The sequence below is a fragment of the Equus caballus genome, chromosome 2 (assembly GCF_041296265.1).
Source record: "Equus caballus isolate H_3958 breed thoroughbred chromosome 2, TB-T2T, whole genome shotgun sequence".
In the NCBI taxonomy this organism is placed as follows: Eukaryota; Metazoa; Chordata; class Mammalia; order Perissodactyla; family Equidae; genus Equus; species Equus caballus.
The window spans coordinates 17,783,500-17,809,938 of NC_091685.1; the positions used below are offsets into that span (position 1 = coordinate 17,783,500).

The 26,439-nt window shown below is 41.4% G+C and overlaps 1 protein-coding gene across 3 annotated transcripts in view; it reads right to left on the reverse strand.

The window, feature by feature from the left end:
• Positions 1-26,439, reverse strand: part of ZMPSTE24 (zinc metallopeptidase STE24) — a 53,956-nt gene that overhangs the window by 1,869 nt on the left and 25,648 nt on the right. For 2 of the 3 annotated variants that reach the window (XM_005607173.4, NM_001301234.1), the window contains 3 exon segments: positions 13,696-13,800; positions 10,895-11,038; positions 6,005-7,730 (listed from right to left, as the gene is read on the reverse strand). In XM_005607173.4, the coding sequence (XP_005607230.1) occupies positions 7,506-7,730; positions 10,895-11,038; positions 13,696-13,800 (474 nt within the window). In that variant the 3' untranslated portion in view covers positions 6,005-7,505. 3 annotated transcript variants of the gene reach the window in all.

The window sequence follows — 26,439 nt, forward strand, 5'->3', positions numbered from 1 at the left end:
CCTACTGTGTGCTGGTCTGGGCAGCAGTTGGTAGTTCAAGATTGGGAGACTTGGCTCTTGCCTTCCAGGGGTTCCCAGGCCCGTGAGAAAAACAGACAGGGACCTGGATGATGAGAAAAGAAGTGACATTCATTTCACACCACTTGCACCAAGGGGACATCAGATCTGACCTGTACCCCTGGGGGCTTCCAGCCCCATAGCCTTGTAGGCCAGCAAGGCTGCTCCAAGCAGCAAGAGCAACAGGGAAGACCCATGCAAAGATGGGAGCCTCTGAAATTCAGGGAGTGACCAATCCCTTTGCCTGATTATTGATTTGGGCTTTTGTTCCCCCAAATGATTCTGCTGGCCCAGCCCCTCCTGGAGGCACAGAACTCCAGCCTGAGGGCTGAGAATTTGCTGACACCTGAGCTCTCCTATACACCTCACCCTAAGCTTGGCTCTAAGTCCCCACCTAAGCTGGGCGCCTTTCTCCTCCTCCAGCCACAGGGGCAGAGAAAACTCCCTTCCCTGCCCCAACACACACACACATATCCCTGGTGACTTCTCAGCCACCTTACCCCAATCGATGGGCAGACAGGAAGAACAAAATGGGGCAGCCGTGAGGGCCCGCAGTGCTTTGGCGAATCCTGAATAACAGTATCCCGGCCCCCCGCAGGCCCTCCTGCTGTTGAGGCAGACAATCTAGGGCTCAGAAGAGGAGGGGAACAGGATGCAGGAGGCAGCTGAAGCGTCACCCACCACCCTGAGCAGGCTCTCAGGCATTTCATACCTGGTGGGGAGGGGGTTCCCCCTTCCCTAGGCCAAGTCACTTTACTTATTCTGGTGCCTGAAACCTTGGGCGTAGGGAGCCAGTCTACTCCTGGAGGTTTCCTCATCCACTGGCCCCGGGCTCTCTCCTTGTCCCTCTCTGCAACTTTTCACTGGAGGATTTCAGTTACTAAATCCTACGCAGAGTTACACTTCATTCCTTATCACTCGGGCATTTGAGGGGGCTGATCCCTAGGGACCAGTGACTGGTAGCCTTTCCAAGACTTCCTGGTGGATGAATTTCACTCAGGAAAAACCCATGTCCTTACTGTGATCTTAAGTCTCCCATAAGCCTCTCTGACCTCATGTCCATGCCTGGACCCTGGTACCTTCCACTCTGGCCACGCCAGCCCTCAGACATGCTGTGCCACACACACGTACCCTCTGCTCGGAATGCTCTTCCCCAAAATATCACGGCCAGCGACCTCGCTTCAGGTCATTACTCAAGTGACCTTCTCATCCCCACCCCAACATTCCAGAGAGCCCTCTCGTGCTTTATTATTTCTCCTTAGCACTTACCACTATTCAACATACAACATATAACATACAACATATAAGCTCCATAAGGGCAGAAACTTTGGTCTCATTCGCTGCTCCATTCCCCAGCACATAAAACGGTGACTGGTAAGGATCTCAGGTGCAACAGGGTGACTATAGTTGATAATACCGTCCTGTACTGAAATTTGCTAAGACAGTAGAGCTTAAATGTTTTCACCAAAAATATAAAAATAATATATATAAATATGAAAAAATCATTTGAGAAGAGAAAAAAATAAAAGTTTCAAAAACACAAAATAAAACCCAAAACAGTGCCTGGGACATATCAGGTACTCACTAAGTTATTAGTGAATGAATAATATGCTCAGGATGCTCAAAGAAGACCCCCCATCAATCATCAGACATGAAGGAAGGGATCTGGTCTGAACTTTCTGTGTGGCTGAGGCGTGTTCCAAGATGGCACACAGCATCTAGGTTATTCCCTCCACTGCCAAGAACAGGGGCCTGCCCCTTGACAAATGAACTTCAGGAGAGAAAAATCTAGTGCAACAAAAATGAAGTAGGAACTCAGCTCCCCTGTTTGCAATTAGGAAAATGGGGATTCAGGAAGCCTAACAGAGTACCACGGCAAGACAGCCCAGCTCCTGCCTGGAGGTTCTGCAGCTTCTCCAGAATGTGGCCTGAGATGCCTCCGAGTCCCAAACTCGCCCCTGGCAGGGCCCCAGGAGTCTGGATGACGAGATTTTGTTTCAAGTAATTTAGCAAACCACTAATCTTCCAGCTAGACGGCCAGGATCTAACCCACGCCATCAAAAAATCAGCAGAGAAAGGGGCTTTCAGCCAGGGCCCTAGTGTTTTCCTGACAAAGAGTCTCAAGTTGGCTGCTGGTCATTTTGGCAATTTATGAAGTGGGTATCGATATGGTGGCACTGGTGGGCTTAGAAGCAGATGAAGCCCTCTGCCAGGTTAGCACTGGCCAGAGAAAGGGAGCAGCAGGGGAAAGGCTGCTGTGAAGGATCCTGGTAGGGACAGAAATGTTCCCAGGATAAATGGTAGGCTTGTTTCTTACCCATAAAGCAAGGCTTCCATTGGTGATAGGACCCAGAGCCAGTTGCCTTGGTTATTGGGCCTCTGTCATGCTGCTCATGACATCACAATCAACTAGTGGATCCAGCTCTAGGTGGACGAGGAGATGGCCTCTGCCTCCTTTGCATATCCCATCTGATAAGCACCTCAAACTCAACCTGCCCAAAACCAAAGTAAAAACTGAAGGCACCACCCTGCCTAACCCGCTCCTTCAGGAGACCCTATCTCAGTGACTAGTTCTCCCATCTACCCGGGACCCAGGCCTGAAACCCGCATCATCTTTAACTCCTTCTGTCTTCATTCCTTACCACAAACATCTCCAACCTTGTTAGTCTCCCCTTTCCACTCCTTTGTTTAGCAAATATTCATTCATTCCATAAACACTGTTCTTTGTCTCCCCAAGTACAATGTAAGCTCCCTGAAGGCAGGGGATTTCCAGAGTCGACAACAATGTATGGTATTTAGCAGGAACTTAATATATATTAGGTAAATGAAGGATTATATTATTCAGGATAATATCCATACGCTTTATTATGGAACACAAGCCCCTTAGACCTGCTTCTCCAGCCCCATTTCTCACTCCTAACTTCTTGCAATTCCTAAAATGCCCTATGTTCTCATGTTTTTGTACCCTGTTCCCTGGAATACCACCCCCGTGCCCTTCTTTGTCTGGCTGATTTCTACTCCTCTTTCAAAACCCGATCACGTCTTCTAGTAATCCTCTCCTCACCTAACTGCCAGCTGGGTTAGGCACTTCTGTTCTTGCGCTTATCTACATCTTAGCAATTATGGTGTTAGTAATATCATTATTAACAATTGTTATCATCGTTAACCAATTCTTGAGCTCTTATTATCATGGGACTGTAAATGCTATCTCATTCTACCCTTACAACAGTCCTGTAAAGCAGGGATTACCACCTTTCATCACGTTAAAAAATAAAAATCTCTCATACCCACTTCTGCCTTTAATAAAGCTACCATCCCATATTTTTGCTCCCTTTGATAGGAATAAAGGTTGTCTAATTTGGCTTCTAGCTCACCACTCTGTCCTTCTCAGATTCCTTTGCTGGGGTCTCATCTCCCCAGGATCTGAAAGTCAGAGTGCCACGTGGCTTGGTCCTTGGACTGCAACTTTTTTTCTCACTTCTCTCAGGATCTTATTCAGTTTCATGGCCTTAAATTCCATCTATATAGTCCCAACCCAGATCTCTCCCCTTAATTCATTTATCCAGCTGCCTCCTCAACATCTCTCCTTAGATATCTAGTAGACATCTCAATTTTAACATGTCCAAAATGTTTAAATGATCTGCCCCTCCAAAATCTCCTCCTTCTCCTCCCCCCCACCCCATCTCAGTTACTGGCAACTCCGTCCTTTCAGTTGCTTAAGCTAAATATGCTGGAGTCATCCTCTACTCCACGTTTTTTCTTGCAGCCACATCTGATCCATCAGCAAATCCTGTTGGCTCAGCTTTCAAAATATTTCCAGAATCCAATCACTTATTACAACCTCCCCAATTACCACTCCAGACTAGCACTATTTTTATTTCTTGCCTGAAGTACTGAGAGCCTCTCAACTAGTCCCCTTGCTTGCACCCTTGCTCCTCAACACAGCAGCGAGTGATCCTCTTAAAACTTAAATTAGATCATGTCACTCTTTGGCCCAAAATCCAATGGCTTCCACTGCACTCTAGGAAAAGCCTGAGTTCTTAAAACGGCCTACACGGCCCTGTAAAATCCGCTCATCCTTACCTGACATCATCTCCCACCATTTCCTTCTAGCATACCCCAGCCCAGCCACTCTGGCCTTCTGGTGTTTTTCAAACAGACCAGGCTCACTCCCACTTGAAGGCCTTTACACCTGCTGTTCCCTCTTCCTAGAATGCTCTCCCTGCAGACACCTGCTTAGACCATTCTACGTCCTTCAGGTTTTTGTTCAAACGTTGCCTCGGCGATGCCTTTTTATGACCACTCTACTTAAAATTGCAACACCCTCCCTACCGACACAAACACCTCAGGCCCTCCTTTCTCTCCAAGATATAGATCACCATTTGACAGCTGTATTTTGATTGTCTGTCTCCCCCACACTAGAATGTAAACTGCCTGAGGTGAGGAATTATCCTATTCGTTTATTTACTAATGCGTCCCGGCAGGGGCTCCATATCTGCTGACTAATAACAGATGGAGAAATGAAGGCTTGGTCAAGTTTCTCACCCAAGGTCTTACTAGTAAGTGGGGTGCTGCATTCTAGAGCCCTGGATCGTAACGTTAAGTTATACCTTCCCTGTTTATCAGCCATCATGCAGAGAGCCAGAGGGCAGCTGTAACCGGGAGGCAGAGGCTGTTATCTGAGACGCTGGCTTCATCCTGCTCTCTAGATGCGGGCAGTCCTGCTTTCACAGGTTATTAAAAAACATGTCTCTGGTCAAATGGTTTAGGAAATCCTCCTCCCTGGAGACCATCCTGGAGAAGAAAAGAGCCAGAGGTTTCCCTACCCGTAACGTCAGAATTTGGCTATCCCACTCCACCATGGACTATTTCTGTCTTCCCACGGAACTATACTTAGCCTGACACACAAATTACTTGCTCACATCCTTGTGGTCTTGAATCAGAAGTCTGTGGCTGTAAGTTCTCTGTAATTTTCTTTGTATAGCACTTAGGAAAGAACTTAAGGCCCACAAGTGGTACTTAGTAAGCTTTCTGCTAATGATGCCAGAACACTCAAAACAGTCAAAGCTACAGAAAGCACGTATGTACAAAGAATCCAAAGGATTGATGAAAAAGACCGGGTGGAAGAAGGTTCCTCAGGGAGGGGAAGACTACATAAAGGATTAGGGGTGACAGTGAGAACACAAAGGCAAAGGGCAGGCTGGGACCATCACTGGTACTAAAATCATTGAAGTAATGCCAGGAATTCTGCTCCTATCCTAAACAGAGGTAGAATTTACTAGGAGCTCTCACATTTCAGCAAAGGGCCAAGTCAGATAAAGGTACTATATACACAACAGGGACTCAGCCTTAGCTTCAGAGGTCAAACCTGCTGAGGCCATGCCGTTTTCCTTGAGGCCTTGATCTACTTGATTCTGCCCCTGCATATGTGCCGAGTATTAGGGTGCAGAGTGCCGCCTCTTTCTCTCCTTGGTTGACCTCTCCACTCCTTCCCCTGATTGGTTAAGACCTCAAGAACCTACCAGTATCCTCTGGCCATTCCTATGTCTCTGCCATCCATAAACTGTAGGTGACTAGGTCAAAACAATCACGTATTAAAAAGCTAATTACTGCTGTCACATGTAAGGAAGACCAAAGAGGCAGGTGGAGCAGAGCAGACAGGCCCAAGACAATTTGAGGTTATGAAGACGGAGAAGGAATGGTTCTGAATGAAGCTTCTGAGGAAGCGTCAGCAAGAACAGGTGAGGCTCTGGAGCAGAGCAGGAGGAAGGCGCTGAGGCAGACTGCGAGTGAGGCACAGGGATGCTGCTGACGTCACTCAGCACCAGGGTCATCTCTTCAACTACTCTCCATGTGCTAGCACCCAGTTCCTCTGCGGTGAGAAACGTACATCTAGGTAACAAATGACACACAAATTCTGTCAAATTAAAGACAAAGTACATCCATCTACATTGACAATTTTTAATGTTTCACTTGTGCAGAACTGAAATTTGTATTTAAAGGCACAGAAGGAAGGAAAGGCAGTTATCACAGCGTGAATTCACAGAAAAAGGATGCTGGATAAAATCACAGGACTGTTCCTCTTTATAGCCTTAGGAAAATAATAATGCAGTACTAAACTAGATCTTTATTTTTATTATAATTCCATGTAAAGACATCACCCAAACATCAGCTGAACAAAAGACTTTCTGGCCAGACACCAAGGGTGCACAGTTGATCCCATTTTGGAATAAATGCCCAGAAGGTAAACGTCACCAGTGAGTGGGAACTCTGGGCACAAAGTCAGTTCTCATTCAGAAAGTGGACAGAGATTTGAAGCAGTCAAACATGCAGCTTTGAAAACTGGAAAAGAAATTTTTCATGACATTTGTTTTGAAAATAAAAATTATCTGCACATCAACTGCTAATTTTCAAAACTGGAATCAGGCCTGATTAAACAGTGCGTATGTATGACCTACTGATAAAAATTAAAAAAATAAAAACAAATTCTTCTGTCCGTGAGAGAGATAGAAAACTATATTTTCTCCTGTAATATGAGAAACATCAGTAATTCACCCTTATGTCTCTTAAAATGTCAATTCTTCTTCTTTCCACATTCTGCCACTTTAAAAACAGAAAAACTTGTTTAACATGGCAATTTTTGCTAAGTGAAAGAATGCACTATTTATCGAATAAAAGAGTATGAATGAGAAAAAGCTGAATGTTTCGGAAAATACTAGTTTACCCCTAATGGGATCATACCTACCAGGCAGAAGGAAAGACAAAGACTGAGATTTTCTTAAAAAGAAAATCCAATGATTTAAAACATTCTATACATAATTTCTAATTTCAAAATACTATCAGAAACTCCTGATCAATGTGTAGACGAGAGAGGGAACAGAGAAATTCGATAGAACAGTGAGCACATTTTTAACTACTTTCATTTAAATAACACCAGCCTTACCAATTATTAACCTTCTTTCTTACTTAAAACACTGATTGGCCAGGTTAAATCATAATAGCATGAAAATAAAAATAAGTCTCAACTTAGGTATGAGCACAACTATTTGGAACCACGGTTTCTGCCTTACAGAGAAGACTCAGAGGTGGTGTCCCTCCTTTAAATATATGCCCCCAAACACTTTATATATGCAGATTCCATATAAATGTGTAAATAAAACAAGCTCTGTATTTTCTCAAATAATTTTACAAGTTGATGGTAAATTAGATTTTAAGGATAAAACTATGCCTTTAAAAACATTAAGCCACAACATTTCATCCAGTGTTTTCTTTAAGAAATGAATTATTAAAATCATTTTTGAAATGAGATATTAAATGTATTGAAATCTTGGCTTTTCTGTACTTAATAATTTTTCTTTAAAAAAAAAAGTTTAAAAACATCAAGAGCTGGAACATGCTGCCAGGACAGAAATAATCAGAAATGTCTTCAGTCGCAGACCCTGGGCAACTCAGTCTTGTTTTGAACTTTTCAAAGCTTGAAGTCTCTCTAGTAGTGGTGGATGAGAATAATGCCACATTGAAAACAGCCAGTCAGAAACAGGGAATCCCAAATTATCTTTGTTTAGTTTGATTAAAGCAGAATATAAGTCTTTAGCCTTCCCAAGTTTCTTGGCAAACGCATCAGCTTGAAACTCAAATCTGCGGCTTAGGACCGTGAGGCAAAAAGAAAGAACCTGAAAAAGTAAATAAAAAGGTTTTAACTACTGCCCACCTCTCTGTTGTCCCTGAAGATTTCATGAGCCAAGACCCAGAGGAGGTTTGGCTCCGGATGAGAGAAACAGCCGGCCAAGAGAAAGATCACTAGTATTTAGGAAACTACGGTGGGGGAATTATTATAAAATGAGCTTTTTTCCCCCAAGCAAACAGATCAGAAACAGATACATATCCAAATAATGCTATTCTTACCAAAAAATACTAATTTTTGAGAATTACCATGTGCCAGGCACTGAGTTAGGTGCTTACGTATTCTCCAACAATCCTACAAGGTAATCACTCTGCCTCCTGTTTGACAGGTGAGAAGGGGGAAGGTCAGAGAGGTTAGGAACTTGTTCGACACAGCTGGAAGGCGGGAGCGCTGCCGTTCTCGATGACTCCAAAGCCCACCCACAGCACCCTCCTCAGAGTCCAAGTTAAGCTGCACCGATTTATAGTCAGACTCTTTTAAAAACATTCTTGGGGCCAGGCCCGTGGCTGAGTGGTTAAGTTTGCGCACTCCACTGCAGCGGCCCAGGGTTTCGCCAGTTCGGATCCTGGGTGCACTCACCAAGCCATGCTGAGGCGGCATCTCACATGCCACAACTAGAAGGATCCACAACTAAAAAAAATATGCAGCTATGTACTGGGGGGCTTTGGGGAGAAAAAGGAAAAATCAAATCTTTTTTTTAAAAAAAACAAAACATGCTTGCTCATTTATCCACCTTTAAAGGACAATGACAGTCTTCACTGAGAATATTCTAAAAAACATGCTACAGCCTCCAACTGTCTCAAAATTGAATTTTGAGCTATGGCAGCATCACCCAACTAAACAGTCAATCTCCGAAGGTGACTACTACAAAGGGGACAAATTTCATTTGAAAACATATATTTCTGAGGGAAAAATAATTTATTTGCATACTGAAGTATTTCTTACCTTAAAATACTTCAGCATTAAAACAACAAGAAAAGTTAAAAATAGTCTCTCATTTGTACCTGTTATTGCTACCAGTAAATACAAGATTTCAAAATAAAGTCTGGGAGTTCCCCATCCTTGTATGTTTAAACCTAATATCTGAATTCTGCCTGAAATTTCTTTCCAAATCTTGAATATACTTTTTGGATAGAATCATTAACTCATCTCTCTCTCTCTCTCTCTCCTAATTTTAAGAGTCCCAGGCCAACTGTTCTTTGAATCTCACTGTAACACATAAATAAAAACATAAGCAGATACTAACCTGCACCAATCTGCTCTGCTATAGGCTTCCAAACTCTTCTTAAGAAGGAAATTTTCTCATTTTCCCCAGGAAAATATCACTTTCCTATCATGACTTCTTAAATGCTGATTTTAACATAAGGTTTTGTTTAAATATCTAGCTTTTTTGAAAGAAATCTCCTGGGCTCACCAAGAATTTTAAAATAGTTGCTGATATCTCTGTGTATTAAGCACATTTCAAATTACCCCACATTTATTTAGACTTTTTTTTTTGCTGCAGAAGATACACCCTGAGCTAACATCTATTGCCAATCTTCCTCTTTTTTGGCTTGAGGAAGATTAGCCCTGAGCTAACATCTGTGCCAGTCTTCCTCTACTGTGTACGTGAGTCACTGCCACAGCACAGCTGACGAGTGGTGTAGGTCTATGCCCAGAATCCAAAGCCAGGAACTTGGGCTGCCGAAGCAGAGCACACTGAACTAAACCACTACGCCACGGGGTCAGCCCCTATTTAAACATTTTTGAAGTGAACTCAACCACTCAATATAAGGAAACAAACAAAACAAAAAACCCTTTGAGCAGCCCAGTTAGGGGCCACAAAGGATAACCACTAACACTAGTGATGCCTTTACTAATAAGAGGACCCTTCTACTCGGCAGAATCTAGTAACTCTTATTTAATGAGTCTGACTATCTGATTTCCCAGTCTTCAGTAGGTTAAAGAAGAAACTCAGAGAGGGATGATGACGGTAACAGAGAGTCACATTGATAGTAGCAAGGAATACCAGCCTGACAGTGAGGGAAGAGACAAGAAAATTAGTTAAATAAATAAACAGCACAACTGCTTAAAATGCAGAGCAGCCTGGGGTTGTTAGTATACACAGCTCAGGGTCCTTACAGCATTTCTGAACTGTGACAGAAGACAGAAGTCACAGTATCATCATAAAGTGTTCTCTAACCTCTTTAAGCAGTACAAATTGTACAAGGCATTTTATAACTATTTACAACAAAAGTTAAAACAAAAAATTAAAACATTTAGAGTTTAAAGATAATAAATCTCAGTCCTTGGTAAAACTTGTTTGGTTTATGTGGACAATGCTACACAAATATGAACTATTTCTCTCCATTTTTCTTTCCTGGTGCCTAACCACCCCGACCCTGCCCTTTTTAATGGAGAAACAGGATTCATTTAGCTCATCTAAAAACCTTAACTCTACAACCTGTCCCAAGAAAGAATTCTTCTGAACGAAGACATCTCAAGATCCCCAATGTTATTTCTTAGCTAATCTGGAAGACTTATAAATACCAGGACACGTGCCATCATCAGATTCATTCATCTACAGTCTCATCAATCCACGTTTCATCACATACGTGGAGGCCCTCTACCGAGCAGTCACGGAGCAGTGATTCTTAAACTTCACTCAGCGTCAAGGGCCAAGTCTGACTCAGAGGGTCTGGGGTGGGCCCCTACGGCTGTTCTGAGGCAGGGGGTCAGGGAACCTAATCAGAGGAACACTGTCATCTGGCCTCCCTTATCTAGTCACAAGTATATACTCAATTATTACTTGTTTCGTCCCCTCACACACAGATTTTCACCAAGTATTGGTGAATATGTGTGCAGTACATAGCACTGCAAGAGTTAACCTCCATCTACCAAGTGTCTGAGGTGTGTGTTAGATCAAGGTTTTCACCACTCAAGTCTAATTCTCTACTTTTTCCCCCTAACAGTATGTAAGCATTTGCTTATTTGGGCTTGGGTTTTTCTGCTACTTTCTTTTACCGGCCAGTAAATCAAGGGACTAAAAGACTTTGTTTCATCTACTTGTTAAAACTATACAGTTTTGTTTATTTCTTTTTTCACTACCCTAAAGGTTCCAGATCTGAAAGAGGCAAGGGCATATGTGAGATAATTTTAAAGATTATACGTTACCTCATTGTAAGGTGAAAAAATAAACTGGAAGATGATCAATAGCCCAATTAGAGTGGGTTGGCTGTCATAAAAACCAAACGCAGCAAAAAGCTCCTTTCGACCAATTAATACAGCAAACAAGAAAAAACACAGGAAAGAATTCATCTAGAAAGAAGGACACAAAATTTCTAAGTTATTGCCAAGGTGATTTCACTGTGGGATCAGTAGTACCAAAAAAGTAGAACAAGACATCATCATGTGATTTTAAGAATGGTGTTAGTGTGATCACAGAAAAAGTTATTTAGGTAGTTTTATAGTTTTGCTTTTACTCTAGAAAGGAAAATAAAATTTTCCCAAGTGTATAAACTGTAGAGTTTTCTATAAGTACAGGCTTCAATGGAGCCTCCTATCATTGAGGGTCTAAAGTGGTCAACAGCAAAGGGATATTTTCTTTCTGTAAAAAGTTAAAGGACTAGAATGGATTCTGGCTTTGTTTGCACTAAACCATAACCAGACGCAAGGCCTCCCACCTGACCTTGATTTGGAGGCTCCAAAGAAACAGGTTTCCCTTGAATTCCCTTTAGGATCACTGGAGCTAAATTCAACAATTAGCAAGGTCCACAGAGATAAATATATCTTTAACAATAAATGAGAGAAAAAAATATCAAAAGTCTACACCAAAATACAACTCCTTGGACTAAAGTTGGAGAACAAATACCATTCTTTCCCTTAGCAGATGAGGATCTTGGAGGCCACGTATACCATATTTAAGTGTGCTGCTCCAAACCATTTACCAGGTGACTCAAACAGCTGCCAGCTTAGAGTGGGGCTCAGAGCATTAAAAGGCTCGCCGGTGGCCCAGGATGAAGCACGAGCAGCTCTGCCACTCAGTGGGTCCCATATGACAAGCTCCGATCGAAAAACTACCGGGAAAGCCCCTAGAATTATTAGCTACACATTCCATTTTCATCAAGTAACCACTGCCCTTCTGAGAAGTAACTTTTGGTTTGCAACTGGGCCCTCCCAGAGATTGATTCCTACCGGGGGACACCAGGGTCCTGCAACTTGAGCTGCTCCTCCTGAAATGGATGCTATGTTGATCCATCTAGCCAGGAAACTGGTTTGCCCAGAAACACTCCATCACCAGGCACAGGCAGTATATAAAGGAGTGGTAACGAAAGTCATGAAGGCAGAAGTAAGTTAAATGAGCAGGCGGCTCACACTCCTAGTGTGCCAACTCCTGCCACTCTGCCACCCCTCAAGCAACCCTTACTCATGAGGAACTCCCTATAATAATCTGAGGAGAAAAAACTGGAGCCTATTTTACAAATAACTTAATACAATATGCTGGCACCAGCTGAAAGGAGACCGCTGTGGCACTATAGAACCAGCAGGGATGGCCCTAGAAAACAGTGGTAAACGGAAATACTCTCAGTGGGGAAAATGTTAAGTAGTATGTCTCATTGTCCACTCAGTCTAGAAGGGTAGAGGGCCTGAGCTGAGGATATATATAGCAATTCACTGGCAGTGGGCAAATCATGGCTAGGCTGGATGATCAGGGCCATGGAACAAACCAGAGGATGGCTAACAAGGAGATTTGGAAAACAGGTATGTGGGGAAACTTCCAAAATTAGCACAGAGTATGATACTGCTTCAGCCTAATGTGTGCGCTCCCCAAGAGTCCCACCAGAGAGGAGGCTCTCGACGATCAGGCAGAAAAGATATCTGCTCTGTGGATGTTAGCCAGCCTCTTTCCCCAATCACTCTAGGACTTGGGCAAGTGGCTCATGAACAAAGTGGCCAAGGTGACAAGTGTGGACTCAATGGATTAGTCAACAACACAGACATCCTCCCACTGGCTCCCGTTGAGAGCCCAATCCATCAGAAGAGGCAATCAACTCCAGCCCTGACAAGGTGCCACAGCTCAGGAAGTAGCTCACTAGCTTGTGGCAGGCTGATTTCCCTGGACCCCTTCCTTTATGAAAGGGGCAGTGACTTTCCTTATTAGACGGAACACTTACTTAGAACTTGGATTTGGACTTATTTAATGTCTTACTCACCACCATGTAACCATAAAACATAGCTTCAAGCCCAGGATCTCATTTTTATACCTAAAGAGGTAAGTGCCTCCAGGGGTTCACAAGTCTTCCCGTGTAATCTGTTACCCAGTCCTTCCAGAAAGGTACAAAGACCACTTAAGACTCAGTTCAGGCCACATATGCTCAGAACTAGTCAACGAAATATTGCACTATTTCACCGAGAGCCTGGAAACTGGTCACTCTGTTGGTGTAGAGGTATTAAGGCCCAGAGGAGGAATGTTACAGAAATTATTCTCTTCTTTATATTTACTACATTTTCCAATTTCTTTTCAATGAATGTAGAATGACTTTTAGATGAGACAAAAAGTTTTTACAAAGGCATTCTAATGTCCAACTTATCTAGGCTCACACCTTTGGATCTTCACAGCTCCTCTGGTTGGTTAAATGACTGTGGAGGCGGTGGTGATGATGGTGACAACAATAAATATTTATAGAGTACTTACCACATTCCAAGCACCACTCCAAACTCTTCACACGTATTAACACATTTAATTCTTACATCAGTCCTATGAGGTATTATCATTCAATATGGGAATGGAGGCAAAGAGAGGTTCAGGAACTTGCCTGAAGTCACACAGGAAGTAAGTCAGGGAGGCAGGACATGAAGCCAGGTAGCCTGGCTATGGAACTGTCTTAACCTCTCTATTGCATGACCTCTCATGCCTGTCCTACTTCTAGTTTGACTACCATGCCATAAAAACAGAATTGTCACTCCAAACTTACCTGGCTAATAATGATATTTTTGACTGTGTGTCCCAACTTCCAGTGCCCCAGTTCATGGCCTAACACAGCAAGCACCTCTTCATTTTTACATCCTTGTTTCTTACTCTGAATCAAAGAACAAATTGAAAATAAATTATCAAGAATCTTCAAAGTCTACACCTTTTAACCCAGTAATATCCCTTCTTAGATTCTAACTTAAGACAACAATCAGACTTTTATGGAAAATTGTTCATTCACTTAACAAAACATTCTCTGAACCGCTCCACGTTAAACACTGCGTGAGCACTGAAGAATCAGGAACGAGACAGAGCTTCCCTGACTTCACGAAGCTTACAGTCCGTTTAGATTACAAAAAAAACTGGAAAAAACATAAATCTTTATCAACAGGACAATAGTTAAAGAAATCAGGACAGAGTCATAGGACAGCCATATCATAAACCCATTAGAAATTTTCTTTTCAAAGATTATACTGTGACATGGGAAAATGGTTTATCAGGTGAAGAAAGCAGGAAACAAAACTAAAAATACATAGTATGATTCCAATTATGAAAAAATGTGACTGTATACTTAAAAATAGACAAATATAGAAAACAGACTGGAAGTATAAAAAATGTTAGTTTTTTCTATATGGTAGAATTACAGTGATGTGTAACTATCTTTTATCTTTCCTGTTTTCCAGATTATCTACAAATAAGCACATATCACTTATGATCCCTCCAAATACACCATGAATTGCCATTTTGAAAATTGACACTTCCAAGTTAAGATGGCAGAAGGAACATTCACATCTAATTTTATTCCTTCCAAAAGTCCCAATAAAGCTACAATCAAGAGATTTTTTTTAAAAGATATAAACTCACAAGGACTGGGAAAACAGGAGCAGTGACAACAGCAACACCATTTTGGAAGCAGGAAAGCAGACGCACAAATGATAATGGACTAAGCAGATCCCGGAAAGCAGAATACAAGCTGGCAGTGGAGAAAACAGAACCAGCCTGATTTACCCCACAGAGTCTTCAAAGGGCTTGGGAACTAACAGCACCAGGTACTTCTGGAACTGGGGAAATAGGGGGAGGTGGCTACAGCAAGAATGGGTGAGAGTTGTTTGAGAAATGGTTAAAGCTCCAGATTCCTTCTCTAGCTCCACACCAAATGGCAACTGCTACTCCCTCATTCCGGCAGAAGCCTGAAAGTTTATTCTCTCTGAATGGGGCAAAAAGAGAACCTTCAACTGGGGAGTCAACACATTTGAGGCCAGAGTACACCAGCAATAGACTGCGTATCTGGTTACCTACTGCTACGGTGCGCTGAATATGGAGACTCCCTCTCCCAAGCCAACCCTCTCCCTCACTGGACTCCCACAACACTCCCCTCCAGGCAGAGGATTGGAGGGTGCTCCCAGCATTCCCTGGGAACTCTGACCACTCACCAGGAAAGACCTGAACATAGTAAAATCAGATTCCCCAACAAAAAGCCCACCCAGGCCTCCCTATAGTGAAGCTCAAAGTTGACTAGCCTTATGAATAGGTTCAAAGATTCCAAGCAGGTTTTCAGTCCCATTCTCTTACTAAGGAGTAGACAAACAAGAACTGCTAGATATGTAAGATAAGCCATCGAGACGGAAGACCAGGTGCAGAAAAAAACAATATGGAAGAAATAAAAATTATATAAGGAGAAGATTTAGAGAGATAAGATATTGCATCCATGGAAAAACAGAGGATGCTGTAAAAACGGAAAATTCAGAGAAAAATAATTCTTGGAAATTAAAGCTTAATAGAAGGATTGGAAGATAATGAGGGAATCTCTCAGTACATAGAACACAGAGATAAAGAAACAGAAAAACAGGGGGGAAAGATAAAGTTCAGTATAAGAAATCCAACACTCAAATAATAGGAATTCTGAAAAGAGAGAACAGAAAAAAGAGAGAGGAGGAAATCATCCACAAAACAATTTCAGAAATTTTCCTAGAACCAAAGGACCTCAATTTCCAAATTAAAAGGGCCCAACGCATAGCCAGCACAATGGATGAAAACAGACCCCCACCAAGCAAGTAAAACTTCAGAACACCGAAAGCTTCCAGAAGAGCAAAATAAAGGTAACACACTCAGGAGCAGTAAGCTGAAGGGCTTCTAACGCTCCACCAGCAACGGTGCCATCAAGCAGACAACGGAACAACGCCTTCCCAACCCAATCTAGAAATCTATACCCCAGACAAAATGACAGAAAAAAGGACAGAAAAATGAAGACATTTTGATGCCACAACTCAAAAACTTTACCATGTGACCTTTCTCAGGAGGTGGTGGAGGATGTTCTCTCCACCAAAATGAAGGAGCAAAACTAAGGAACAAAAAGTCATGGAATACAGAACACAGGAGATCCAACACAGGAGAGAAGTGAAGGAAATCTCCAGGATAAGAGGGAGGGGCGATCCTGGAATGACAACTGCACAGCAGATACAGAGGGCACCCCTCTACAGGGGTGCTAGATTTGAACAGCATGACTCAAAGGACAATCTGTTGAGGGCTGACATCATCACACACCCTCTGTCACTGCACCATCTTTTTAACCTGAAGAACCTAGCAGAGGATGAATACCACCAAGAGAAGGCAGTAAATCAACATGGATTCCAACCTAAAGAAAAAGAAAAGGACTATCAAGGATGACCACAAAGAGAAGTCCAATATCAGAGCTGAACAGGAGGACTCCAGAGAAACCACTCCAAAGAAAGAGAACAGAGATCTCTCCCAGGGCGTGAGAGGGAGGAGCGGACTAAAACTGATAAGGATGATGATGCAACTAACTTGTAGAAAATTAGATTAGTTAGTGGAAGTTGTGAGAAGAATTAGCAAAATGATACCAAGAAAACTAAGCACATCAAAAAAAAGCAATTATTAAGCAAGAGGGGAAAAAGGCAAGGCATGCTCAGCAGTGAATAATAATCACATAAGTACAACACTGTCTTACAATAACATTAACGACAATGTTTTAACATTGATTAAACCAAGAAGTGGAACACGACTCTATTGGGAGAACCGGGGGAAAGGAGAGGCAGAGCAGATGTTAGGACAAGAGAGCTAAATCCTCATCTACCACAACTGAAAGCCAACAGTGTCAATAGATAAGAGCATATATATATATTATTTAGAAAAATGGAAATTGGTAAATGTTAGAAGACGCTAACAGAGTTGAAATCTGTGGGGAGAAGGGACTGGCAGGGAGTAGGAAGCATAGAGAAGGGAGGAACAGGAGACTGCTATATCTTATTACAAGCTTTTTTGTACTCTGAACTTTTAAACAACATGCTTGTGTTAACTTCAATATAGTAAAAATTAATGTTAAAATTTGTTGGAACTCTGTTTCCTAATTTTAGTGTAACCTCTCAAATCAACATTTTATATATTTATCATGTATTATAATAAACATTTTTATTCATTTATTTTTATTCAACACATATGAAGACCTGGGCCAGGAAAGATGAAAAAAATAACAGCAACAGGGGCTGGCCCCGTGGCTGAGTGGTTGAAGTTCTGTGCACTCCACTTCAGCGGGCCTGGGTTTGTGGGTTCAGATCCTGGACATGGACCTAGTCCACTTGTCAGCCATGCTGTGGAGGCATGCTGCACACAAAATAGAGGAAGACTGGAACAGATGTTAGCTCAGGGCTAATCTTCCTCAAGAAAAAAAAAAATAGGAGGATTGGCAATGGATATTAGTTCAGGGTGAATCTTCCTCACCAAACAAAACAAAACAAAACAACAACAAAAGTTGCTGACACATATTAAACAATGACTATCCACCAGGCCCCTTGTGCTAAATATTTAACATTTATTAACTCATTTATACATCACAACCATTATACAAGATAAGTACTCTTATTATTACGACTTTACAGATGAGAAAATGTAGGCACAGAGAAGTTAATTAGTTTTCCGACGGCCACACAGCCAGTAAATGGAAAATCTGAGATTTGAAGCCAAGAAGTCTGATGCCAGAGACCTGTGTTTTGAACTTTTATACCACTAAGAATGTAAAAGTAAATTATTCAACATTCACCAATCAAATAAACGATTTTAGTTGATACATATACAATTTACATATTATTACAGTACTGTAAAATAATTAAACATAAATAAATGGTAGTCATTTTAATGATGAAATATGTTTACAAAGCCAAATAAAATTCTGTTTATAAACTTCCCAGATTCAATGTAAATAGTGCCAAGACACAATGAACAATTTAATCTTATACACACAGTCATACATGTGCACACACATTCACTGATCAACACACACCTAAACACCTGCTTTTGGCAACATTACTAACTAGATAGTCTGCAAAACTCTCAAACATCTAAAAATGCTTCATAGGTTATAACAAATATCCTTTTAAACATACAGTTTAGTTCACTAGAAAATAAGGAAAAGTGAAAGGTGAGGAGTTGAAATTTGAGATCCCTCACATAAATCCATGAAGGGCTATACTCTGAGTCAAAGAGTGAGCTAGAAAAAAATATACTGGCAAAAACAACTCAATAGTGCCAAGTCTCATCTAAGTGGAAAAAGACAAGTCTCCTATTAAAATTAAAAATCATTATCTGCATGGTCCAGAAAACCTCAAGCTGAGATATTACAGTGCTTTGAGCTGGGTAGCACTGGGACAACCGACAGCAAATGCAAATCCTCTATTGAGGATTGTAACCTAAACCCAGACCCCTTGGGATTCTTAAAGATTAAGATCAGCAACGTATTATGAGCTCACAATAAAAATTACCAAATACTTCAGAAAACAAGCCAAAGTGAGTAAGAGCAGAAATAATAAAGAGCAGCATTAGCTCCATAAGACTTTGATCATGGAATTACCAGATACATAATATTAAAAAAGCATGCTTTGGGGCCAGCCCCGTGGCTGAGTGGTTAAGTTCACACACTCTGCTTCGGCAGCCCAAGGTTTCATCAGTTCAGATCCTGGGCACGGACCTAGCACCACTCATCAGGCCACGCTGAGGCAGCGTCCCACATAGCACAACCAGAAGGCCCCACAACTAAAATATACAACTGTGTACTGGGGGGCTTTGGGGAAAAGAAGGAAAAATAAAATCTAAAAAAAAAAAAAAAAAATTAAAGAAAAAAAAGCATGCTTTATACAAATAAGGAAACTAAAAACATGAGGAAGGAACAAGAGACTACCAGAAACGACCAGACTGAGTTGAAAAGAACGAAATAGAACTATTTTTTTCTTTTTAAGGTATAGTTTTTGTGAGGAAGATTGGTCCTTGAGCTAACCTTCTGTTGCTAATCTTCCTCTTTTTTTTTCCTCCCCAAAGCCCCTGTACATAGTTATATATCCTAGTTGCAAGTAATTCTAGCTCTTCTATATGGGATATCGCCACAGCATGTCTTAATGAGCAGAGTGTAGGTCTGTGCCCAGAATCAGAACCAGCAAACCCTGGGCCACTGAAGCAGAGCACACAAATTTAACCATTTGGCCACAGGGCCTGTCCTCCAAATGGAACACTTTTTTTTTAAGATTGGCGCCTGAGCTAACAACTGTTGTCAATCTTCTTTTTTTGTTTTTCGCTTTTTTTCCTCCCCAAATCCACCCAGTACATAGTTGTATATTTAAGTTGTGGGTCCCTCTATTTGTGACATGCAGGACAGTGCCTCAATGTGGCCTGGTGAGAGGTGCCACGTCCGCACCCAGGACCCAAACTGGCAAAACCCTGGGCCACCGAAGTGGAGTGTGTGAACTTAACCCCTCGGCCACGGGGCTGGAGCCCCCAGATAGAACTTTAAGATTAAAACACAATAGGGGCCAGCCTGGTGGGGTAATGGTTAAGTTTGTGCACTCTGCTTCAGCGATCTGGGGTTCACTGGTTCGGATCCTGGGCGCAGACCTAGCACTGCTCATCAAGCCATGCTATGGTGGCATACCACATAAAGGAGAGGGAGATTGGCAGAGGGGTTAGCTCAGTGACAATCTTCCTCAAGCAAAAAGAGCAAGATTGGCAACAGATGTTAGCCCAGGGCCAATCTTCCTCACAGAGAAAAAAGTAAAATAAAATTAAAACACAATGAACTGGGCCGGCCCCATGGCAGAGTAGTTAAGTTTGTGTGCTCTGCTTTGGCAGCCCAGGGTTTCGCTGGTTCGGATCCTGGGAGCGGACATGGCACCACTCATCGAGCCATGCTGAGGCGGCATCCCACATGCCACAATTAGGAAGACCCATAGCTAAAAATATGCAACTATGTACCGGGGGGCTTTGGGGAGAAAAAAGAAAAATAAAATGTTTAAAAAAAAATGATCTGGTTAAATAATAGATTAAATATATCTAAAGAAAGAATCAGTGAACTAGAATGTAGAGCTGAAGAAATTACAGAATGCAGCCCCAAGGGACAAATAGATAGAAAACATAAAAGAGTGGCTACCACTCGTGGGAGACAGGATGAGATGGTCTGACATTCATCTAACTGAAATTCCAAAAGATAGACTGGAGAAAATGGTCAACGATACACTCAAAGATACAATGGCCGAGAATTTTCAAAACTTCAGGAAAGACAGGAGTCCTTAGATTGAGGAATGACAATACATCCCAAGTCGGACTGAGATAAACAAGTCCATACCTGCAGAACACGAAAATCAAAGAGAAATCTTAAGAACAACCAGAGAAAACTAAAAAGGAATGACAATAAACTCAGAGCAGACTTTTTCAACAGGAACAAAGTAAGCCAGAACACAATGGAAGAGTATCTTTGAAGTGCTAAGATAAACAGCTCAATAAGATAAATAGTCAACCTTCAATTGACATCCAAGAATGAGAGCGAAATTAAAACAATAACAGAATTTTCCTAAGAAATTTCTAAAACATATACTTCTGGAAGAAGGAAAGTAATTTCTAAAAGGAAGGTGTAAGATGAATAAGGAACGGTGAGCAAAGAAACAGGTAAGCATATGGGTAAATCTAAATAATGGCTGTATGAAACAATAATAATGCTTACTTGAGGTGCAAAAATTAAACAAGATAAAACTAAAATACAAGATGAAAGAGGTATTTGGATCAAAGTGTGTAAGGTCTCTGGATTGTTCAGGAAGCAGTGAAGATATTGCACATTTTAAGATTTTAAATTATGTGAGAATGCTTAATTTTTAACAGCAATCATTCAAAGAACAGTAATACAAGACCCTCCAAACCTGAATAACAACCCAAATGGAATTTTTTTTAAAACGCTCAATCAGTTCTAAAAAAAGGCAGGAGGGTATATGTGTGTATGTTTGGTGGTGAGAGTGGGGGTATGGAAAGGGCAGGAAAAAAGGGCATAAAATAATATGGTAGGAATAATTCCAACTATATCAGCAATCATAACAGATATAAATGAAATAAGCTTGTCACAAAAAAAAAGACAGTGATGGTTAGTTTGGATTTAAAACAACCCTAACAACAAAATCTGTCTATATGCTGTGTACGAGACATCTCAGACATAAGGACAGTAAGGTTAGAAGTAAAAAGATGAATGTGCCTAATACTATTTCCTCAGAAGATACTAATTGAAAATTGTAACTCTAAAATGGTTGAAATGAGGAATTTCATCTCAATAACTTTTTTAAAAAGTAAGAAGATGACACTTAACAAATATTAACCAAAAGAAAGCTGGCGCAGCTACAGTAGGATCAGACAACACCGACCTAAGGGCAAAAAGCATCGTTAGAGAGGGTCACAAAAGAATGATAAAAGGTTCAATTCACCAGGAGAGTAGACTGATTCTAAATTTGTATGTACCAATAATACTATCACCTTAGAATAGATTAATTCAAAATTGTCAGATTTGCAAAGAAAACCTGACAAATCTATCATAATAGAGGAGGTTAACATACCTCTCTCAATAATTGAAACATCAAGCAAATAAAATATCAATAAAGATATAAAGATCTGAACAAAATAATAAACAAGCTTGATCTACTGGACACGTAAGTATCTTGCAACAAACAATTAGAGAATATACATCCTAGAAAGTGAAGACGAATGGTTTTGAAATAAACTCCAGCTACTTAAAAGGGGAAGTACAAAAAAACAGATGAAAATGGAATTGATTTTGTTTCATACAGTTAGGAAAAATGTAACCTAATGGAAACACAGGCAGCAAGATTTATTGGAATCTAGATATTCTACCACTTTTCTCCTCCTTCACCAATTTCTCATTTTTAAGGAAAATAACCACTTAAAGCGAGGCTGGGCAGACGCACGAGACGAGCAGGTAAAGAGATTTGCAAGATGGTATTTACATTTATTATCTGTTTTCCTTTTAAATATTAGAATTTAGGTCAGAGTATCTTTGGTAGAGAAAGAAAAGGATGAGAAAACTAACCTAGTTCTTTAAATGGCTAAGAGACACACGTGTCCTTGTACCTTCAGGGAATGGCTGTAAAGAAAGAGTAATGAATTAAAGCATCCATTAATAGACATCTATTCTAAGGGGGAAATTAAGAGGTGCAATGAAGATGTACTGACAAAGCTATTCACTGCAAGAATATTAACAGCAGCAAAAAACTGGAAACAATCCATATTTCCAACAAGAGGAGGATGAAAAAAATAATAGTTTAGAAAGACTAGAAATATATATAGTAAGATGTTTATGGTTAGTTGGCTTATTCCTGTTTTCTAACTTTTCTATTACTTTAGTAATAAGCAAAAATATGGCTGTCTTTGTTTAATAATAATAATGATAGGGGGGCAGCCCAGTGGTGCAGCGGTTAAGTTCTCAAGTTCTGCTTCAGCGGCCTGGGGTTCGCCAGATTGGATCCTGGGTGCAGACCTACGCACTGCTTGTCAGGCCACACTGAGGTGGTGTCCCACATATAAAACAGAGCAAGATGGGCATGGATGTTAGCTCAGGGCCACTCTTCACCAGCAAAAAAAGAGGAGGATTGGTGGCAGATGTTAGTTCAGGGTTAATCTTCCTCAAAAAAAAAAAAAAAATGATGATAGGGGCCAGCCTGGTGGCATAGTGGTTAAGTTGCGTGCTCTGCTTCAGAAGCCTAGGGTTCGCAGGTTTGGATCCTGGGTGTGGACCTGTGCACCAGTAGTCAAGCCCTGCCGTGGCGTCATCCCACATACAAAACAGAGGAAGATTGGCACAGATGTTAACTCAGTGACAATCTTCCTCAAGCAAAAAGAGGAAGACTGACAACCAATGTTAGTTTAGGGCCAATCTCCCTCACCAAAAATAATAATGATGATGATGATGATGATGATAACTGGTCCGACTCATTAATGGCCCAGGCACTGTATGTATTAGATATTTTGTATATAGTTCATTATCTCCACTACTATAAGGCCATTATCATTAGCCTCATTTTATATAAAGAAACACGGTCCTCAGGCTACTGTTTTCACTAGTTACCTGCTTCACAGTATGAATTATGAATTCTTTCATGAAACAACTAGTTCTCTATTTGATAGCATAGGCTCTTGTCTCTTGGTTTGAAGTCCAGGTTTAGGAAGCTATTTAGAACTGCATGGAGTCACATTCAAAGATACAGAATGAAAAGAGCTTAAACAAGGATCACTTTCCACAAAAAGGAGACTTGCTTATTTGTGGGAGATTGTCAGACAAAATTGGATTGTCTTTTCTTCTCATACTAATTTCACATAAAAGAACAGAAAATAAGTACCGCACATCTTTTACTTTTCTATAGCACTTTCCTTTCTGTAAAATTAATACAGACTCATTTGTTCCTCACAACATCAAGCTGGGTAAGATGGAAGGTATTATCTTCATTTTAGAGATAAAGAAAAGGAAGCTGAGAAATTAAAATGTCTTGCTTGAGATCATCTTGCTAATAAACAGTGGGGAAAACTCACCCCCACATTCCGGAGCTTGTGCCCTTTCTATTACACATCACCCAGGTTTTCACATAACCTTGGCATGTGCTAGGGAAATACTTGTTTTCTTCTCCAAAAGGGCAGCTTTTCTATACAGCTTTTACATAGTTTTAATTTTCCTCTTACTTAAACTGCTTTTGAGACAGGTTTTCCAACTATTATAATTGTCTCCTGAAGGGTAAAATTCCAGAGAGTTTAGTTTCCTAGACATCTTTTAAAATGTTAATAGCCAGTATGGACACATTCATCAAAATGTTAACAGTAGCTATCTCTAAGAGGAGGAGTTTCAGAAAACCTTAGTTTTCTTCTTTTTTTTTTTTTTGAGGAAGATTAGCCCTGAGCTAACATCTGCTGCCAATCCTCCTCATTTTGCTGAGGAAGACTGGCCCTGAGCTAATATCCAAGTCCATCATCCTCTACTTTATACTTGGGATGCCTGCCACAGCATGGCTTGACAAGCAGTGCATATGTACGCACCCGGGATCCGAATCAGCGAACTCTGGGCCGCCAAAGCAGAACGTGCGAACTTAACTACTGTGTCACTGGGCTGGTCCCTTAGTATTCTTCTTTAAATTTCTGTGAAAAATGAAATGCTCCAGGGGCCGGCCTGGTGGCGCAGCAGTTAAGTGCGCACGTTCCGCTTTGGTGGCCCGGGGTTCGCTGGTTCGGATCCGGGGTGCAGATGTGGCACCGCTCAGCAAGCCAAGCTGTGGCAGGTGTCCCACATATAAAGGAGAGGAAGATGGGCACGGATGTTAGCTCAGGGCCAGCCTTCCTCAGCAAAATGAGGAGGAGTGGCAGCAGATGTTAGCTCAGGGCTAATCTTCCTCAAAAAAAAAAAAAAAAAGAAACGTTTCACTGTCTCTATATCATCCAGACTTAAAACCGTCTTTGCATCTCCCACTGCCTCGTACACAGTAGGCGTTCAGTAGGAGGTGCTGAATAAATCACAGTTTCCTCAGCTTCTGCCTCATCTGTGTACTCTCTGTGATTATTTACTTAACTTTCTTTAAATGAATTCAATTTTTAAAACTTAGCCTTATCTTAAATTACAATATTCATGAAATCGCAATATGCTAGTTTTATCTTTTTCGTAATATACATTAGCAAATATCTAGCTATTCAAATTTAAAATACTGATACACTATCTGAAATCATCTCATCAGTGGCACAGGCACTGGAAAGCAACACAGTGAGTGCTGAGTCCACTGTGACCTTCTCCTTCTCTCCCCATAGCAGTAATCAAGGACTTTAACGCAGGCCCTCATCATTCCATGTTTCTCTTGGGCATCTTGATGCAACAGACCCCTAGAAGTCTCCCTGCCTCCAATCTTTGCTCTATCCTATACGCTCTCACCAAATTTTAATCTTCCTAAAAGAAGCTTTGGCCTCTACCCAAACCAATCTAAATTTTCCAGGCCACTGGAAACAACCACTTGATGTCCTCAGAAGTATTTTATAGACTGGCTATTTTCTGGCCTACCTTTCTATCCCCATCTACAAGAATCCATTTTATCATTAGTCTCAGAATAGCCATTGTGTCATTTTTTGTCTCTATAGCTTTATTCATCCCATATCTTCAACCTGAAAAGGCCCATCCCCAAGTCAAAATTCTGCCTAGTTCAAATATCGTCTCTTTTAAGAAACCGGTCTGACCATTAGGTCTGCATTAACTTCTTGTTCGCTTGATGAATGGTATGTAGGTCTGTGCCTGGGATCAGAACCCATGAACCCTGGACTGCTGAAGTGGAGCGCACAACTTAACCACTACACCACCAGGTCAGCCCCCTGCATCAATTTCTTAATTTCTAAAAGCCACGCTATTTCAGCCACTCATGATATTTACCACACTTCACCTTAAACTATGGGCTATTTATATACATATCTAGTCTCCTCTACTTCAGGTTCTTCAGGGTAGGACTATGTCTAATGTATCTACATCATGTAACTTACACATAGATGCTAAAATATTTGTAGTTATCAACAATATAAAGCAGGCTCTTCAAGAAGCCAGCCAGGGGTCAGCCCAGTGGCATAGGGGTTAAATTAGCACACTCTGCTTTGGCAGCCCAGGGTTTGCAGGTTTGGATCCTGGGGGCGGACCTACACATCGTTCATCAAGCCATGCTGAGGTGGAGCTCCACATAGAAGGACTAGAAGGATCTACAACTAGGATATAAAACTATGTACTGGGGCTTTGGGGAGGAAAAGAAAAAGAGGAAGATTGGCAACAGATGTTAGCTCAGGGCCAATCTTTCTTTCTTTTTTTTTTTTTTTTGAGGAAGATCAGCCCTGAGCTAACTACTGCCAATCCTCCTCTTTTTGCTGAGGAAGACTGGCCCTGAGCTAACATCCGTGCTCATCTTCCTCTACTTTCTATGTGGGACGCCTACCACAGCATGGCTTGCCAAGTGGTGCCATGTCCGTACCCAGGATCTGAACTGGTGAACCCTGGGCCACCAAGAAGAACGTGCGAACTTAACCGCTGCACCACTGGGCCAGCCCCCAAGGGCCAATCTTTCTTACCAAAAAAAAAAAAAAAAACCTTTAAAGAAATTAAAAAAAAAAAAAGCCAGCAAAATAACTCAAACTCCATTCAACACACTTCAAAGAACCACCCAATCTTTTTAAAGATTTAAGCCAAAGAGCACTGTTCTATAGATAATGAAAGGTCAGTATTTCATTACACGGCTTGAAATCAGTGGACTACCAACATCTGGGTTTGGCTATAATGCAACTGACCCCGTATGTGGATACCTCTTAAGCAGGGTGACTTGCTGAACTTGCATGATTCTCCAGTGCTGTCACTGGGTTACCCTTTCCGGACACAGTTTTCCTATTCATAAGATGACCTTAAGATCTTGTC